The 20,612-nt window shown below is 36.4% G+C and overlaps 2 protein-coding genes and 1 pseudogene across 3 annotated transcripts; 2 read left to right on the top strand and 1 right to left on the bottom strand.

Annotated features, from left to right (window-relative positions):
- Positions 1-616: 616 nt before the first annotated feature.
- LOC125203695 (auxin-induced protein X10A-like) lies at positions 617-1,018 on the top strand. The gene has a single exon (XM_048102104.2). The coding sequence runs from the start codon at positions 617-619 to the stop codon at positions 1,016-1,018; it is 402 nt and encodes a 133-aa protein (XP_047958061.1).
- Positions 1,019-11,575: 10,557 nt separating this feature from the next.
- LOC148923334 (uncharacterized) lies at positions 11,576-12,310 on the bottom strand. Its single transcript, XM_089061464.1, has 2 exons — positions 12,278-12,310; positions 11,576-12,196 (listed from the first exon to the last, which is right to left on the bottom strand). Exons 1-2 carry the CDS (start codon positions 12,308-12,310, stop codon positions 11,576-11,578), a joined length of 654 nt encoding a protein of 217 aa, XP_088917590.1.
- Positions 12,311-12,788: 478 nt separating this feature from the next.
- Positions 12,789-20,400, top strand: LOC125206357 (uncharacterized; annotated as a pseudogene). The gene is made up of 10 exons (XR_016132875.1): positions 12,789-13,208; positions 13,711-13,767; positions 13,882-13,952; positions 14,543-15,375; positions 15,492-15,664; positions 16,017-16,556; positions 16,646-18,609; positions 18,709-18,833; positions 18,925-18,985; positions 19,815-20,400. The product of XR_016132875.1 is annotated as an uncharacterized LOC125206357 (transcript).
- Positions 20,401-20,612: the final 212 nt, after the last annotated feature.

Raw genomic sequence — 20,612 nt, 5'->3', positions numbered from 1 at the left:
TAAAATAGAAACAGTGTGAATAGTTTGGAACGAGCCGAAATGAAAATATGCGAGTAACATGAAACAGAGAGACTATTAAAATTCTTGTCGTCCCAAAAATTTATATTTTTAGTGAACAGAGAGTATAATTCTTACAAATATATCACACTCTAAAATCAGGCCATTAATCACAATTAACATCTAATTTTACGCTGACTTGGGTAGGCTTCGGATGAATAAGTAATGTGATACTAATACTCATCATTAGCTAACACACATGTAGTTGGAGTAGTAATTAGTGATGTCAAATCAAAATTTGTATCAATCCCCATTTTCATTTCATGACTTTTAAAGCATTGGTAGCTTGTAAAAAGAACCTGGTGGAATAAAACTAAAATTTGCATTTATGAGAATCTGACCCATGCAAATTGGCGTAGGCATGACTTAGAATAACATTACTACTTTATCATTATTTATTTGGATAAGTTGGACTTTGTTACTAATGTAAATCCTGGAATCCTTGTATAAATAGAGGTCAAGATTTCAGAAAAAAATAAAACTAAATTTTATCTGAAGAAAAAGTAAAGAAAAGATTCATCCCTTTTCCACTGATCACTCTTCTTCTTCTTCTCTAAGCATGGATTCACCAAAGGGTAGAAACAGGAAAGGAGCAATCTTCAAGATGTGGGAGAGGTGCAAATCCTTTAAAAAAGGTGGTGGCATAAAATCATTGCCTCTGAATGTTGAGGTGGCTCCGGTGGGGTGTTTCCCGATCTACGTGGGCCCGGAAAAAGAGAGGTTCGTGATCAAAACCGAGCATGTTAATCACCGGCTATTCAAGATTCTACTGGAAGAAGCTGAATCTGAGTATGGATATTGTCACAAGGGCATCTTGATGCTGCCATGCGAAGTCGATCACTTCCTAGATGTGTTGATGGAGATGGATTGTTACTTTGATCAACAAATCGGCTGCAATTTTGCTGCTAGGAATAGCTACTCTTACCATTTTCTTACCCCACAAAGAGTTATCGCCGCTTAATTAACCTATATTAATGTATCGTCTGTTACTATCCAATTATCTAGAGTCTTAACTATGTATGTACATATATAATGGTTGTTGAAATCTACATGTGATATGGTTATTAACATGTACAGCTTTCCGTTTTTTATTGTCAATCGCCACACCATGAAATTGTGAGCCTATAAAATGGATTGTGCTTTAGTTCCGTTTAATTAAGAAGGTAATCCTACCAACTTCAACTTTTTGTTTTGTTTTTTGAAACAAAAGTAATTTTTATATAGAAAAAACGGTAATTCCTATCCATGTTTTGCCGTAATAGCCAAATGCCTAAAGTTTTGTAACGACTTAATTAATTATGTAAATTAGTAAAGCACTATATCAAATCCTTTGAGCTTCTAGGAATCTCAATTTCATTATATATATGTATCCATGTCTTGCATTCAAAATGAGTTTCGTTCAACCTTTACTGCTAAGCTATTTTCTATTTTTAATTAATTCATGTGAACGTAACTGGGCATAAATTTCATAATCTATCCAAATGTAGTTACAATTAACTTGTATCAAATAAAATTAGGGCGAAGAATAAAGTCTTAAAAAAGACACGATTAATTTATTTTTCGCGTATTTTATTTATGAAACTTAAAATGTTTTTTTTAACTTCTTAAATTCATGCAAATATTCAGTAGAATTTAATACTACTTGGCCATTTAAATTTGCACAACACTTTTAAATTGTATCAGCGGATGCATGAACACTTTACTTGCAACAATATACAGCGTTATTTACGCGACAAAAGATCGAAAATATATTCCATAAATTAAATGACAAAAAATATTTTTAGTAATTTATTACTGATTGCAATCTCTCAATCATTTTCATGGTATACTTTTGTTTTTATGTGAAATTTTTGGTGATTCACTTTTGTTGAGCAATGTACGTCATTGTTTACGCATGATCAATTTGGACAGATAATGAATATCGTTGACATTCATATCGTATGGGTTGGAGTTGGATAATGTGAAACCCCTTTTTCAAGAACATCATTTTCTGACTATTAATCGAGTCGGCTTTAATTTCTAGAATTGTAGTAGATAAGTTGTGATTAGCTTGATGTTCATTGGTGTTTGACTGTTTGTATTTTTATGATTATTATACTAGCATGCATAGAATGCAAGTCTAGGGAAGTTGATTTTGCTTTGCTTTAGTTGCTGGCTGCGCAATAGACAACTCTTTATGTTCGTATTATTGAGCTGCTGCTTTCACCAATAAACCTAAGTTTGAAAACATCACCTAATTCGAAGACTTAATAGTATGGATATCCAAGTCAGATTTCCACATTCTTTAAGGGCATCTGCAATGGGATCTCCCCCCGGACTCCGGCCACATCACCATTCTTCTCCTTCGTCTTTGTATACGCCACAACTCCCCACAATAATGTACTCCCTTTCCTTACGCCTCGGCTAGAATACTCAATTTACGCTATTCATTGTTTTTACTTCTAAAGTTGAAATACAGCACAATATGCAACACAAAGATACTTCATTAAAACATTAAAAAATAGAAATACGTACAAATAAAATTTAATTATTCCATTTATGCATTAAATATAAAGAAATTCCACCAATTTTTATTGATATTAATTAAAGAAGTACTTAATCAAGGAAATCAATTTTCATTAATTAAAGAAACCGTTAACTAAGGAAACCAATTTACATTAATCAAAGAAAATATTAATTAAGGTATACAACTTTTAAAATTAAAGAATTAATTAAAGAAACCCAAAAAATTAAAGATCCCAATTCACGCTACTTTTCTTCTTCTTCCACGGAATACTAAAAAATATTAAAATCCTACCTTCTAACGCTGTGTCGCGACTCTGACCCACAATGGGAGTTGCTAGCGGGCCGCGCCTCTCCCGGCGCCCCTTGTGCGGCCCAAGACCTGTAACCGCCCCTCCCCACGCCTGACCTACACTACACACTCCCAATGGAGGAGCGGCGTGTTAGCGAGCCTTGCCAAAAGAATGAGAATGATTTGATCACTGAAGATCATAAGGATAGCAATTGCGTGCCTGTCAATGAATCCTCAGATCGCATGAATGAAGATCTCCTTGTGAGAATAAGGAAACAAAATAAATCACCGAAGGAAGAGGATGTGATTTAGCATGAATCACTCTTTGCATTAATATGTAATATTTTACTCTTAAAATAGATATAATTTTCCCTTGTATATTTAGCAATCATCTCTATATAAAGAGATGGTCTCTGCATCACATTCGATTCACTATACAGAACGATATTCTATACAAGACACTCTTTCTCTAACAATATGAAAAGCTTCAGTTTTCTTCATGGTATCAGAGCAGGATCGTCCTGATCCTGTCTCTTTTACTCCCCTTTCTTTTCTATTTTATTCATTATAAATGGCGGATTCTACAGAATCAAACGCCACATCTAATCAGTCATTCCTACAAAATTCTCAGATACCGGCCTTGCCGCAAAATCCCCCTATCTCAGTAAAATTAACTGATGATAACTTCTTGATGTGGCAGCAACAGGTGGAAGCCACCGTGTGGGGGTATGGTCTAGAGTCATTCCTGACCGGAGAGGTGTCTCCTCCATCTCAAATGATACCGAGAAGCTCCGATGGGCAGACAATAATGAATCCCGAGTATCTCTCATGGCGGCGCCAGGATCAAAGACTTGCAGCATGGCTGCTTTCCTCTCTTTCGGAGAGTGCAATGGTTCTAGTAGTTGGCCTCAAAACAACTAAGGACATCTGGACAGCACTGTTAAAAATTTTTGCCAATCGATCGAAGGCGAAAGTGATGCAGTACAAGTTGTTGATTCAGACAATGAAGAAGGACTCCCTTTCCATGAAGAAGTACCTCGCAAAAATGAAATCATGCTTCGATCTTTAGCATCAGCTGGAAGCACAATACTAGAAGAAGACCAGATCTTACATATTCTAGCTGGTCTAGGGCACGAATACGATCCAGTGGTGGTATCCATTTCAACAAGAGTTGAACCATGGACTGTACTAGATGTTGGAGCAACACTTCAGAGCTTTGAATCAAGATTGGGATCTGGAGCAAATATTGCTGGTAGTGTGGAGGGATCTCAGCCCTCCTTGAATTTGGCTCAACATTCTGCCCCAAGAAGAGACAACAACCCTTTTCAACAAGCTAGAGGAGTACACAATAATTTTTCAATAGGTGGCTCAAGATCATTTAGAGGAAGGGGAGGTCGAGGATATGGTGCTGGAAAAATCATATGCCAACTTTGTGAAAAACCGGGGCATAGTGCTAATAAATGTTGGCACAGATTTGAACAAGGATTTAACTCACAAGGCCAGCGAGGACCTGCACAACAGCAGCTGCAGTACAATTCCAATCCTTCGGCTCATTTGGCTCAAGCTAGGCCTCAATCTGGTGGAGTTGCTCACTGTGTTGCTTGTCCTTCAGAACTGAGCTATGACGGAGCAAGCACAACCTCATGGTACCCTGACTCAGGTGCTACAAATCATGTCTCTCATGATCTCAATAACCTAAACACCAGTGCAGAATATTCAGGAGGTAAAAAGCTTCTTTTAGGTGATGGTTTTGGGATGAAAATATCTCACATTGGTGAAGCACATCTAAATTCCAATTCTTCTTGCTCTAACAGAAAACTTCTACTTAAAAATCTTCTTCATGTTCCTAATATAACCAAAAATCTGCTTAGTGTGTCTCAGTTTGCAAATGACAACAAAGTATTCTTTGAGTTTCACCCTTCAAATTGTTTTGTCAAGGATCAGGTGTCCAGGGAGGTCGTGCTTCAGGGAATCCTTGATAAAGGTCTTTATCGTTTTCTAGTAAAGAAACCTTCAGTCCAGAAAGGGCGGGTCTCCACTTCTGTTTCAAATCAAGACAAGTGTTCACCCACTGTGATCACTTCTTCTTTGGGGTCTGCTGCTCTTCCTAGGTCTGTTAGCAATGTTTCTTCTGGTTGTAGTATACCTTTATGGCACAAACGGCTAGGACATCCGGCCTTAGACATTGTTTAATCAGCTCTAAGCAGTTGTAACATTCCCTTTATATCAATGAATTCCAGTGCACTTTGCAACTCTTGTTGTGTCTCTAAAGCACATAGACTTCCTTACTCTCTTTCTCAGTCTGAGTACACTGCGCCTCTTCAGCTAATTCACGGTGATCTTTGGGGTCCTTCCCCTGCTATATCAAGAAATGGTTATACCTATTATGTGTCATTTATAGATCACTATAGCAGATTTACTTGGATTTATCTACTGAAGTATAAGAGTGATGTATCTGATGTGTTCAAACAATTCAAGGCATTGGTTGAGAATCTATATTCCAGAAAAATCAAAGTGTTGCAGTCTGATTGGGGAGGAGAGTATCAAGCTCTAATCTCCTTCCTCAAGGAATGTGGAATAATGCACAGAATCTCTTGCCCACATACTCCACAACAGAATGGCCTTGCTGAAAGAAAACATAGTCATATCATTGAGGTTGGTCTTTCTCTGTTGGCTGAAGCAGGACTGCCTAACAAGTTTTGGGATGATGCGTTCATTACTGCCGTGCACCTTATAAACCTTCTTCGCGGCTCCCCCTCCTCTCCATTGTAGGAGTACATGTTCTAGTGGATCTTTTTAAGAGCTCAATTGAATGGTTTGTTATTACCTTCCTAGGCCAGAGTACTAATTAATCCATGCATCCTCGTGTTATTTAACAAAAGTAATCTACTATGGAATGCAATTATGCAAATGGAATTGACAAGTGTTTCTCTAGGAGTATTAATATTTTGCAGCGTTAGAAATATATTTGAGGTTAATCAAGAAAAAAGTATAAAAAAGGTGATAAGTGTTGTTTCCTTCCAAAAACAATTCTAGCACTATTTTCTAGTGTTTTTCGGTTCTAAGTGCTGGCAATTTTTGATCCGACACGAATCCGTACGAAGTTAAGCAACACGAACACGCGCGTTTAAGATTTGGGTCCTTATAGGGTCGACCCAATAAGAACCCGGAAATTTTGGGTTGGGTTGGGTCGGATTTGGGTCGGGTCGGGTTATCCGTTAAGAAAAAAAATAATTAGTTTGATTATTTCTATTAATTAAAATTATTTTTATTAATTAAAAAATATTATAATTTTAATTTTATTAGTAAAAATATGATTAATACTATTATTAAATTATTTTTTATGATAAATAAATATTACTCCATACTAAAGTTTTATTAAAAAATAATTATTTTAATTATTTTAACTTTATTAGTTAGATTTAATTTAAATATACTTTAATTTTATTATTTGAATTTTAAAATTATTTAAATTAATTATTTTAATTTTGTAATATCTTATTTTATCATATAATATCAAATTTTAATTATATAATATCATATATCGGTCGTTATCGTATAGCGTTTATATTGTGTAGTAACTTACTATCATTAAAATATGACCGATATTTTTTTGGATAACACGAAATCCACACGAATCCGACACGACCGATAATTTTTTGGATGAAACGAAATCCGCACGAATCCGACACACGCATCTGTTTGGGTTGAACCCGATAAGAACACGATGATTTGGGTTGGGTTGGATTGGAACCCGATAAGGTTGGGTCGATATTGGGTTGACCCGATAGCGGCTCAATCCGCATGATTTGCCAACCCTTTCTTCTCATTTGAGCTCAGAGAAAACTTATTCCCTTATTTTGGTCATATGAATAATTTTAAAAGGTGGGTAATCCAAAAATTAACTAACTCTATATCTATATCGATCTATACATATATACAAATGGAGTTATGGAGATAATAATAAAAAGGTCATTTGAATATTTTATTAAAGTTATAAATTGAAGAGGTTTTTATTGTTTTTATAATAATTGATAACACATCTCCATATATTTTAGATGAAGGTAATAAACTTGGGAAAATGAAAAGATTATTTTTGTTTTTGTGATTAATGGGAGCAGTGAAAAGATTTTAGAAGGAGAGGAAGTGAAAAGTTTTGGAAATACTATAAATATATTATTGCTTTGTTGCTTTTATTTTCAAGTGGAAATTCACTATTTCCAAGTTTTTTGGATATTATTATTATTATTATTATTATTATTATTATTATTATTATTATTATTATTATTATTATTAATTTCAATCTAGTGTATGACTATCTCTTGATACCACCTACACCATTAAATAATATACTATTGTTAAACAATGAGAAGTATTATTCCACATAATCGAATAAGTAAATTAAGTACTCAATTGAATATAAAAAATAATAATAAATTAAATTTAAAGAATTATTCTCAAATTTATAAAATTTTCTTATGGGCCTTATATTGGCCCATTTAATAAGATTGGGTATTAGTATGGACAATTTACTTACTTGGGCTTCTGGTAAATCGTGGGCTTTATATTGGTCTATTTCCCACATCTGGAGGTAACTTTTTAAAGTTTATTTAGTGATACTCGGCTAACCAAATAATGAATCGATTATTATTTTAATTGAATTATAAATGCCTAGTTTTAGGTAATTATTTTCAATTTTTTATTCAATTAACTGACATTTTTGTTCGATTATATCCTAACTAACCGAATATCTAGTCATAAACCAATCCAAATCCGCCACCCAAACAATAAATAAAATCCATAAAATTTGCAATCAATTCTATTAATAAAATGATTTTGGATACGGAAATTAAGGAATATACTTATCGTATAAATCAAAGAGACATCATTCCTAAGACAAGTTTTTAGGCACTTGTGGATTTATGATGTTATAAATAGAACAATTGAAAAGTAATTTTTGGGAGATTAAGTGCATCTCCAATGGTCGGCTAGCGACCGGCTAGCCGAACCATTGGAGGCGGCTAGCCGGAAATCGGCGAGCCGATCGGCGTGGGCTGGCCGATCGTTCGGCGCTGGCCGCCATTGTGGCGGCCAGCGCATCGGCTAGCGCATCGGCCAGCGCCCGAATTTTATTTATTTATTTATATTTTTTAAAAACCTATATAAACGCGATCTTCGTTTCATTTTCATTTGCACCACTTGTTTTAACGATTTTTCTCTCTCTTTAACTTTCTGTACAAGAGCATCATCGAGCGATGGATCACAACAACAAGTCCAGTCCAGCGACGAGTGGATCTCATACTCCCACGGTACCTGTGGGATCTGGATGGGGCCAGATGGGCCCAGGGTTTAACGTCCCTTGGGGGCAGTTGATGGGGATGATGGCCGGTGCGCCGGGGGGGAACCAGGGGGGTATGCCCAGGGGTATGCCGTGGGGGATGCCGGGCGGGGGGCAGGGGAGCCAGGGGAGCGGCGGGTGGGGAGGTATGCCCCAGATGCAGCAGCAGATGTAGGGGTCACCGGGGGGGGGGGGGGGGGGGCACAGTCTATCGTCCCTCTCTGGATTTTTTGACGGCTTCGTCTCACACGTCGTGGGACTACCGCAGCGGAAGACACGGAAACCAAACAGGTCCTAGAACGGATCTATTTAGTTGATTATGCATTCGACTCCAATTTCATGCAATTAACATAGATCTATAGATATAACATCAAATAAACACATAATCATGCATATTCGATGTGGATTCGATTGTTACCTCATAATCCATCATTGGATTGACGTTGCTAGCTGCACCACCCGGAGATCCTTGGTTTATCGACCACGAAACTTCCGTACTATTCCCTCGTCCTTGATTCTCCATCCGTGTGGGCGGATCTTAGAAAACCAATTAAATAACTTTGAATGGATCTAGGGAAAACCAATACAAACACCAAATTGTCTAGATCTAATCCTATGAATTAGGATAGATCAAGAACAATAATCAAAACCCTAATTCTCCCACAACTATGGCTCGAAAATGGAGACCAAGAGGAAGAGGAAGGAGGCGCCGATTTCTAGGTACTAGGGTTAGGGTTTTGTGTTGTCTTGGATTGTGTGCTAGGGTTTCCCTTTCATTCATTATTTATAGTGGACCTTATTGGGCTAGTAAGGGGATCCATGGAATGACTTAAGTGTTGGGCTCACCCATTAGATAAATTACTAATTAAATCAAATGACCCATGATTTAATATATTATCAATGGAATATTATTTTATTCCACTAAAGAATAATATTGCACTCCCACTTAAATCACCAAATTACAAATAACTTGGGTCCATTTTATTTTATAATATTTCCCGCGTTTAAGATTATCTTGATCCATCAATTTAATTCTTTTGTCTGCTATGTGACTAGAATTAAATTAATTCTCCAAAGAGTTTTTCTAGTTTGAAACTTTATTTATTATTCGTGGAATAAATTCCAACTGCGCAGATTTCTGAATAATAAATTCCTCTTTCAAACACCTCATTGGGGATCACCCTTTTAGGGATTTAATCATACCACACTGGGCACGCGAATTCTATGAAATAATATTCCAATACCTTCATGTTATTCAATTACTACCACCCAAGATATCATGAACTTGAGTTACGTACAAACTCTCACATATTGATAAGTCAAAGTGACGTTTGATTGAATAAACAATATTGATATTAATATCATAGACTAGAAAATACTAAACTTTCTTGAAATATATTCTTTCAGTAGATAGCAATAAAGAATACATTTCGGATTAGATCCTTTCAGTGCTTTACCACACCGGTGTTACTAATCTCATCTTAGGTAAGAGAGAATTATCACAAACACCGCAACCGTTCCAATAGGTAGCCAAAGCCTATCTAGGTTGTGAATACGTTTTTCTTCTTACTAGATCTGGCCAAGTCCCCTACTAGAAAACTCATGAGGAGATTCATCAAATTTCCCTACTTGACCTTCTTAGTAAAAAGCCTTAGACTTGTTTATCATATTTCAATAATAAACCATTTATATTATATTATTTATTCTCATAAATAGGTAAACAAGTGGATGTGGCGTTTCTCGTATACATGCACAAGCTGACTGTACAAAGGCATGTACGCTCGAAGCATCTTTTAGTATACCAACCGCTTTATTGGCCTTGTGCTACACATTCACACACATTTTCTCCCACTTATACTCAAAGCAGGCTTTGGCCATTATGTACTCAAAACTATAATTCTTTAAAAAAGAATCTACCAACATAGTTTGCTAGAGTACATAAAACGAAAATATACTTGTAATTTATAACCTTAATTCTTGCTAAGGAGCACGATTATTTGATCAAAATATTTCTAGGCCCTTTGATCCAGTGGAATAATTTTATGTGCCTTTCTCAAGCGTACTTATACATATTCCTCTATCAAAATCCACTATTTTGATCCTTCTGAATTTCTACTAATTAAAGTAGAATACTTATAGCAAATATAAAGTTTTTAATCATGTCGAATATGATTCCAAAAACTTTAATTATATAAATACCAATCTTGGTATTATCCTTGCTATATAACTTGTGATGTAAATTTATGCATGAACATAATTACCTCATCACAATGACTAATTGGAAATTAGTCCTTATGACAAAATAAAACCGAATGATTGCATTCTTTGTTTTATAGTCATAAATTCCAAGAGTTCATTTATTTAACCATTTGTTGTGGTCTTTAGAAATACTTTCTTTGGAAATCCAAAAGCAATTCTAATTTTAATAGCTAACTTGGAAATGTCTTTTAATGTTATTAGAGTCTTAGAAAGTGTGCAATTCATCACTTCTTTCATTCTAGGGTGTGAACCCTTTTAACTCTATCAAACATTACTTTAATTCCATTTATGAATATTCTATGAGACAAATTTAGCTCCCACTTTTAAAAGTAGAAAAATGCGTCTCAATATTCTCTAAGGCTATTAAAACAATTTAAATAGTGCTTGGATTTAAATTCATCCTAGTTTAATAAAATGAGCTATGAAGCTCTTATTAAACACTTAGAATTTAATCATTCATTTTTAAGAAAAGCTCCCACTATTTTAATTATCACTTTCACAACAAAATAAATAAAACAATAACTAATCAAATAGTCAACTCTAGGCTTGGAACATTAAAATAAATTTAATGTGCACACTATATTTACTATACAAGAATTTCTAGTATTTATAATAAATACTTATCTTGTTTCTAGTTGAATTTAATTTACTTGTCTTGTAATCAATTATTGTGATTATTTTTCTTACACCTTTATTTGAACAAACGCGATCATAAGATCATTTTATTTTGTTTGGAATCCATGTCGAACATTAATGTTCTATTGATTCATCAACAAAATAATGGTTCAAAAGACTTAAGGATTAAAGAAACTTAATAATCAATATTTCTAGAAGAAAACTTCATAATAATTGAATCAACAAATTTAATCACAAGTAAACATTTTGATATTAACCATGTTACATTTGATGTCATAAATAATTGGATAATCAAAACTTCATTTATCTAATAATGCAAGCATTATAAAATGACATCGATAATCCAAAAAAACACAATTGATAAACTAGGAATGAAATTCCATATCAATAATCCATATGATATCAAAACCAAACAATGTACAAGTATCAAAAATCCTCAAAAATTCAACAATGTAAATAAAGAAAAATAAACTTGTCTGACTTGAACATGATCATCTCAAAAGTCCACCCCTTCTGTTCATCTTAGTTTGAGCAACCACAAGCTTGTTATAAAGCTCCAAAAATGAAAACCTTTTGTCGCTAAACAAAATTTCATCTCTGACTTCATTAAAGCTATCTGGAAGCCCATCAAGGATCATTATCTGTTGGGTTTCTGGGTCAATTTTCCCCCCCGACAAGTGAAGTTTATTGAAGTAGCCAAGCATGACTAGGGCGTATACCCCCACGTCTTGGCTCTCTTCAAACACATCATTCCTTAAATGCTTCACGGCGATACCAGCTCGTATCTTAGAGGACTTTTCTTCAAACCACGTGGGCTTGTTGACCAACGGCCTTTTGGGATCGTCAAACCTCTCAAGGGCATTGCCAACACCGGCTAAAACGAAGCCCTTGAGATGACATTCCGCGGTATGCCACTGATCACGAAACTCCTTGTCCTCTCCTTGTAGATGGTATGTGGGCGGACGATTCTTGCTGAGAATCAACATCAAGTCATTGATCAAACGATCAACATCAAGCTTACTTTTCCATTCCTTAAACAATTCAGAGTCATGCTTCCTCGAACTAAGTATGGCATAATAAATATCCCAAATATCAATCATCTTTCGTTCAAGCTGAGAATAAATACCAACAATATAAACATGTAAAATCAACTGTATATTTTCTAAATCAAATTATTAGCTTTGAACATGTACATAATAAAACTTTAAATAGAACCCTTCTTCCATCCCTTAAAAATATAAAATACTTTCCTTATAAGTTTGTTCCTTAAAATTATGATTTTTTAATTTAGAGAATATTTTTCTCTAATGAGATGGAACTTTTTAATTTATTATATCATGATCTAAATTTGTTAAGTGTTTTAATTGATAAAGTTAATTGAATTTTACAGTACTATATTTTTATTTGAATAAAAAATATTGGAAAATAAAAAAATTGCACACTGTTTTTTATAACTTGTGAAAAATGAGTATAGGATTTAATAATTGCAGAAATGAGTTTAATGCAATTAACTTAATGGTATTACTTAACAATTAATAGGTCTATTATTAATTAGTTTTTTAATAGGTAAGTTGCGTTGTGATAAAGTTACCATGATAGACCACATAATTAATTGAATAAAGAAATGGGTAAAAAAAAAAGAAATAGAAGTTGTATATATCTTAACCAAATGCTGCGTTTTATTTGATAATTCCTGGGTTTCAAACACAGCAGCCCCTGCTGTGTTTTTTAACACAGCAGGGGATCCTCCCCTGCTCCTCTGACCATCCAAACCCTCATCGTCTCTCTCTCTCTGTTTTTCCTCTTCAATCACATTCTCTCTCTAGATTTCCAATTGCTCTCACAAACCCTAATTCTCGCTCTACCTATACATAACACATATGTATTCACCCCTCGATTTGCATCTGGAATTTGTCTTACTCTGATATTTCTGTATCGCCAGTCGCCGGTTCACTTATCTCTCACTATTTTTGTGTTTTGTGTTTGATTCTCCGTTCGAGGTCTTTTTTATTGTTACCTGAAGCTCTCTTTAATATCATTCTGTTGTGATGGTGGAAAGTAAGCTAGATCTTCCAGAGGATCTCATCGATTCGAGGCCGTCCGATCAATCGTGGATTTCGAAAGGTAATCTGCGGTTATTTTGAATTCTTATTGATTATTGCCTGTATTGATTTACTTTATTTGTTTGGATATGACTGTATTGTGCGGCAACCCCTACTTTGTTATATCGATCCGTTTTTACAATGTAGCTTCCAATCTATATCCTAGGGTTTCAAATCAGATTCTTCACTTCTGATTAAGTATAAACTTATCGAGCGAGTTCTGAAGATTGATTGGTTCTGTTGGGATTGAGTATAGTTTAGTCCATGTTGTGGTTGATTTAATATATATATATATATATATATATATATATATATATATATATATTTTAAATTCTGAACTCCGATTGATATGGATAGATTTCATTGCAATTGCTCTTTGGACTGTGGTTTCGTGTCCTTTTTCTCACTCCCTTCATGTATTAAATGGATGCGTAAGGTTTTAGCTTCTTAGATATGCACCTTTTTTCATGCTTAATTTCCCCCCTCTGTAACTGATATTCTGGTATTATTTTTGGGCACTGAAGCCTCCACTGGAAATGATGAGGACAAAGGGTTTGTGGGATTACTGGATGAGTCAAAGGGTAACAATTGTTTTCCTTGCTAATTTATTCTATCTGGCTCCTTCTGCTTCAAATTTTTTTTTATCTTTGCATCCTTAAAACTTATTGCCTTTACTCTATATGTGTTTACTGCAGACCAAGTAGCTTCTGAGAGCATTCCGTTTTCTCCACAGTGGTTGTATGCAAAGCCAAATGAACTAAAAATGGTGTATCTACTACACTATACCTGCACGCCAGCCTGATAGCATTTGTCACTTAGATGTCTGAAGTTAACTCATTGATGAACTGTGTTAGAGGATTTAGTTGGATGGTTCATAAATTTTGCTAGTTTTCAGCCTTGATTCATGACTAAATCAATCGATACATTTTTATATATATGTATATATATTTGTTTGATAAGCTGGATATATATGATTTCAGATAATATGCTATCTCTTGATTGTTGAAGGCATTCATGCATTGTATCAATGCTAATGGTTTAGGACTTTGGAGTGACAACCACATACTAATACTCAACGTCCTTAATAATTTTATGTGCACATATATGCAAATCTTGTCATTTGTCTTTTTTGATACCTTTCTTAATGCTTCTGTCTAGTTATTTGTATATTCCCGGTCTGGTCTTATATTGAGATACTATTGATTTTTTAACATACATTATGGCTTTGCAAAGTCTGCAAAAAGAAAAGACAACTTAGGTTACTGGTTTTGATTGTGAAGAACTTTACACCGGCTTCTTAGCTACATTTGTAGTTTTTCTTTTGCATTCAAATAATCACATATTTCTTCTCGGCAGGAAGCCCGTGGCCCAAGTTCTCTGTCTCTTGGCAGCTCTGCTGATTTGAACCAAAAAGAGGTTTGGCGCTCAGATGCCCCTGAGGAAAAAAAAGATTGGAGAAGGATTGCTCCTGAACCCAACAGTGGTCGCCGCTGGCGCGAAGAAGAAAGGGAAACTGGACTTGCTTGGGGTTGGGCGAAGGGAGTGCAGGAAGATAGATAGAAGGGCTGACATTGCTCCGGGTAAAGAACCTACTGATAACAGATCTTTGCCTGCAACTGACAGGTGGCATGATGCTAATAATCGTAGTGCTGGCTATGAAACAAGGCGTGATAGCAAATGGTCTTTGAGGTGGGGTTCTGATGACAAAGAAAAAGGATTCTCGAGTGGAGAAAAGGACAGATATGGATAAGGAAGAGTCCCAGAATGAAAATCAATCATTTGTCTCAAATAGTCGTTCTGGTCCTGAGCGTGAAACTGATTCTCGTGATAAGTGGAGACCTCGGCATAGGTTGGAGGGGAATCCTGCTGGATCTGGACAACGGTCTGCGCCTGGATTTGGACCTGAAAGGGGAAGAGTTTATGGTTCAAATGTGGGCTTTATTGTATGGCGCGGTAGATCTTCTGCTTCCACTGGAAGACCATTGCCTGCTTCTCCAATGGGTGCTGCTCAGTATGACAAAAATGGAAAATTTGTTTACCCTAGAGGCAAATTGCTTGACATATATCGTAGGCAAAACTCAGAGACATCTCTTGCCCTTGTGCCGGAAAATTTTGAGGAAGTACCCCCAATATCTCAATCAAAGGTTGTGGAACCTTTAGCGTTTGTTGCTCCGGATGCTGAAGAGGAGGTGAGGCATACAATTCCTGATATATTTCTTCATAAGTTTTCTACTGTAACTGAAATGGTTGATACTCTTAGACTGGATGTCTACAGAAATTTTACGAACTATTCTTTTTGCTACAGGCTATATTGAGTGACATATGGAAGGGTAAAAGAACTAGCAGTGGAGCCTCATACAGCGCATTTAAGAAAAGCAGCTCTAGTATTTTAAACATAATCAATGTGCATTCCCTTTTACTATACCTTTTTCACATCCACTTATTTATTTTGATTATATCACTAATATTTCTTGCCTTGTGAGTTGAGTTCTCTATTTCACTAATATTCTTCAGCACTTCATTGAAAGAAGGTCTGTCAAATGATGAGAACTAGACTGCAGTTTGAATATTGTATGAAAGAATCTCCAGTTTTTACTCAGTAAATAAATTTTTAACCTTTATACAGCGAAAACTGCTGATCATGAACAACAATATAATTTTTCAGAGACTATGAATGGGAAAGAGCTGGATATTGGCCACCTGCAGGCACAAAATAGTGCTCAATTTGGTGAATTGCAGCTAAAGGTTGCAGGTCCTGCTATCAACCATCACCCTTTGTTTGACATTATCCAATCTGTCTCACCGTTTGATGTAAACGATAAACTCCGTGAATCAAACTCCCTTTTGCATGTTCAAACACCGGAGCAGTCTGGGATGGTGGGCTGCACAAGACTGATAGCAGGCCCAATGTGTATCAGCTTGATAGAGGAATCCCTCCAGAGGAATTGAGTTTGTATTACCGGGATCCGCAAGGGGAAATACAGGGACCTTTCTTGGGGTGGACATAATTTCATGGTATGAGCAAGGGTCTTTTGGGGCTGATTTACCTGTTCGTTTTGAAGATGCACCTGATGAATTGCCCTTCCTGGAATTGGGAGATGTTATGCCTCATTTAAAATTTGGACATGAGTATGGTAGTGGAACTGAATTGGGCTCCAATTTAGAAAAGTCAGCTGTAATGGAGAGTGCATCTGAAACATTTGTACATTCTGGTGATCCAGTTCTTGAATCTATTTCTTCCACTGTAGTGGATGCATCCAGCTGGAAGTTACATGATGTGCCGTCAAATGTACATGAGAGTCATCGTCATCTGTCAAAACACATGTACTCTCAGAGCAAAGATTTCATGATTTTTGTGCCCAAGATGAAGGTGGCTTCATTGATACTGTTTCTTATTAGTCTTTCTTTACAAACTAAATTGAATATAGTTCTAATTCTTCTATCCTTGTTTTCAAACAGAAATTGTGTTTCCTGGGAGACCTGGTAGTGGTGGTGATGCTATTGGGAAGATATCAAGAGGATATGGTGAATCCACGACAAATAGTGGGAACCAGTCTTATCTTCTTAATGAAATGACAGGCTCTGGTGTGTCAAATCAGAATGGCAATAAGATGAATCAGTTTAGTTTGTTATGGTCTGAACTTGAAAGTACACAGACAAGGAGTGAACAGGCATCTCCGTTCAGTGGAGGTGCACATGAGAAACTTGCAAGTGCAGGATCTGGTAGACTTTCTCCTTTTAGTAGCATAGTTAATCAGGTGCACGCCCCAGAATCATGGAATGATGCTCATGGCAGCAGCTCACAGTCTAATTCCAACTTGTATCAAGATGTCATGGATGGTCGCCATTCTTCTAGAATGGAGAAAGAATTTAATCAATTTGATTTAGCAGAGAAGCTATTGCCACAGCATCTCCAACCTTCACATAATACGCACATGGATGATTTAATGCTAGAAGGAGGCCCAGCTTCTAAGTTGATGCACCAAACACAGCTTGCTAATCAAATGGGCCAAGATATGGAACATATATTGGCCCTTCAGCAGCAGCAGAGGCAGCTCCAACTTCAACAGCAGCAGCAGATTCAGCAACAGGAGCAGTTCCATCAGCAACAAATGTTGTTGAAAGAGCAACAGCAGTCTCAAGCCAGACAGGCTCTTCTTGAACAATTGCTGCAGAGTCAAATGTGTGAGTCAGGTCGTGGACAGCCATGTATTGATTCTCTTCGACCCAATGCTGCTCTTGAACAGGCTTTGATGAAACAGCAGATTCTTAATGATCGGCAACGCTCCCAATTTCCTTCGAGGCATTCAGATCCATCCCTTGAGCAGCTTATTCAAGCAAAATTTGGTCAAGTGTCTCATCAAGGGAATCAAAATGATTTAATGGATCTTTTGTCACGCGGAAGGCATGGGCAGATTCACCCCCTGGATCAACATATCATTCAGCAAGATCAGCTTCATGGGAGGCAGTTGCCTTTGGGGCTAAGGCAGCGATTGGAAATGGAAGAAAGGGCTATCAACCCTGGATGGTCGCTTGATGAAGCTAGTCAGTTCCACAGAAATCCTGTTGCCTCTAATAGAGCTATCACTATTGGGTTTGGCCCATTGGACTTTTTTCCCAACAAATTATTCCTCCCGAGGAGCATCTCAACCTTCTTGACTGGAACCTTTCCGTACAAGAGCGACTCCAACATGGTCTTTATGAACCTGGAATGTTGCCTTTTGAGCGGTCAATGTCATTGCCTGTAGGTCCTGCTGGGGTAAATCGTGATATTGTGAATTCATTGGCTTGTGCCCAAGGCCTAGAAATGCAGGAACAGATTTTACGGATGCAGTCTAATGGTCAAAGTGGAGGATTCTCATCTGGCATGTTTTCTCATCATACAAACTACCCATTGCATCCCAATCAATTTCATGATTCACGAATGGATGCAACCGATGGCCATTGGTCTGAGAATAATGGTCAGTTACCAAATGATTGGATAGAGTCGAGAGTTCAACAACACCTTCATAATGAAAGACAGAGGAGAGAATTAGATGCCAAGAGAAATGCTGAAGACCCTAGTTTGTGGATGTCAGCTGGAACAAATGATGACAGTTCAAAGCGATTGCTTATGGAACTACTACAGCAGAAAACTGGTCAAACATCAAGTGAACACTTTGATATGATTAATGGATTACCAAATGAGCGAAGGCCACCTTCAGGTCATCATTCTGGGAGCATGTCAAACCAGTCATTCGTCACTATTTCAGAACAAGAATTTGGTATTGGTAACTCATTCCCAATTGGTTCATATGGTTCTGATTCAGGTGTGCCACCCCACAGTCGACAATCGGAGGGGATAAGCAATGTTCTGGAAATTAGTGGATTACCTTATAGATCTAAAGGTGGAGGAATGGTTGCTACTGCCATTGATGGGAGCTCTCAGCTAAGCAGTGAAAATTTTAGTAAAAACATTGTGGCAGTTATATTAGCACTTTCCAGTGTAGAAAGAACAAAAGTGCTCATTAATTAAGGCAATGTTCAGTGAATAATTTTTGATGTTCAAGAAGGCATAAGTGAGCAGGCTGGTTTGACATCTACTGACAGAGTGGAAATGCCAGTCAATTTCCTAAGCAGAAATAAATCACTTGGCTCTGCTGCTAATGTTAGAAGTTATTTTAGTTTTCCGTGTATAGTTTATGTTTCCTCCCTCATAACCTTCCATTAAAAAAACTTGATATGGATAAAATGGTCAGGTTTTCAGAACATCAAGATTGGATCAGATGATTCGGTTTCAGAGGATGCTGCTAAGGATAGGTAAGATTAGCTGCTTGCTTTTTTTGGGCTGCATTCATAAAGGTTAAATTGGTTAATTGGCTTTTCTGCTTTATAGAAATATGCTAGCCTTTCATTTGTTACTCATATTTTAGCTACTATATGTGAGTCAAAAGATTTTATGATGTATGGAAATGTTGCGGAAGCCGGAAGGCTCAAGTGAAGCTGAAGGGATAGGTTAAAGAATATTCTAATCATATTATAGAAGAGGTATGATTTGAGGTATAGTTGAGTTTAGAGTTGTTTGGTGGGTCTGTAATCATAATTCTTTGAGGCATTTTGTGATCGATGTTGCTAGGGATTAAAGTTGCATTTTTAGTTAGGTTGAAAGGTGATTCGGGGATTTTTTTTTATTCCATTGTGGTAATATCCTTTTGAATTTCCGATAAAGTTAGGAGTAATTTGTTTAAAAGGGCTGAAGGGTTAGGCTAGAAAATTGTCTGCATTGAAGTGGATATTTGCAATTGCATTGATACTCTCTGGAAATATAACTTCTATTTTATCATTCATATATTTGTATAAGGTAGCCAAGTTTTATATGATATGGAAGTATGGTTTATGTTGGGTTGACAGGTGAAATAGAATTTAGTGATATCAACTATGCAATCACATGTATTGTCAGTCTAATCTATCACTAAAAATGGACTCCCTTTGATGGAACTAATCTCTATGATCTCATCAATTATTGCATCAACTGGTACTGACTTTTTTGTTCTGCATTTCCCCTTGTTCTTGTTATTGGCCATGAGGAGTATGAATGTGAGTTTTATGGGCCGCCTACTTACTATTGTCCTTGTCTACTTGGTTGCAGGAGTGAGACGGGAGGCAGGACCTACCGCTGTAGGAAATGTAGAGGCGGCTAGCAGAAGAGATGTACAGTTCCGACGAACATCATCCTGTAATGATGCTGATGTATTGGAAACATCATTCAGTGATATGCTTAAAAGAAGCGCTAAGAAGCCAACACCTCATGAAACTCATGCTTCAGCAGCAACTCCAGAGCCCCTAGATGGGGCATCGGGGGCTCGGAACAAAAAGAAGGGTAAGAAAGGTAGACAGATTGATCCTGCACTCCTTGGTTTCAAAGTCACTAGCAATCGGATCATGATGGGTGAAATTCAGCGGGTAGAAGATTAAATAGAAAATGTGTTGTAATGATTTTGTTCACAATTACTGTACATGATTAGGGTTTTGTAGAGAGTTTATATAGAGGTTAATTCTTTATTTGTTTTCGGCAGCCTCTTGTAGGTTAGTGTGAAGCTCTTGGCCCTTTAGAGGCCAATTGGAATAGTAGAAGATTAAACATTTTTCATAGAAATGGCAATAATCCATGGATGTATATAACATTAACAAATGCAGTTTTGTCACCTTATATTCAAATTAGTACTTTTAGCTTACATATTAATGCATGAATAACATTAATAACCCTAAACCCTAAAGATAACAATAATAAGCTGTTAAACATTTCGTTTATAAAAATACAGATAAGTATACTCAATTTTATTATAATAAACCTGTCATTTACAGATAAAAGTTGGAGTATCCTACTCCATGTAAAAAAGACAATACGATCCTTCCTGGATTGAATACCTAATGTAGGGACAAGAAA

This window comes from Salvia hispanica, chromosome 6 (genome assembly GCF_029641045.1).
Source record: "Salvia hispanica isolate PSC_SH4W2 chromosome 6, Shi_PSC_v1, whole genome shotgun sequence".
NCBI classification, from domain to species: domain Eukaryota; kingdom Viridiplantae; phylum Streptophyta; class Magnoliopsida; order Lamiales; family Lamiaceae; genus Salvia; species Salvia hispanica.
This window is presented reverse-complemented; position numbering and strand designations above follow the sequence as displayed.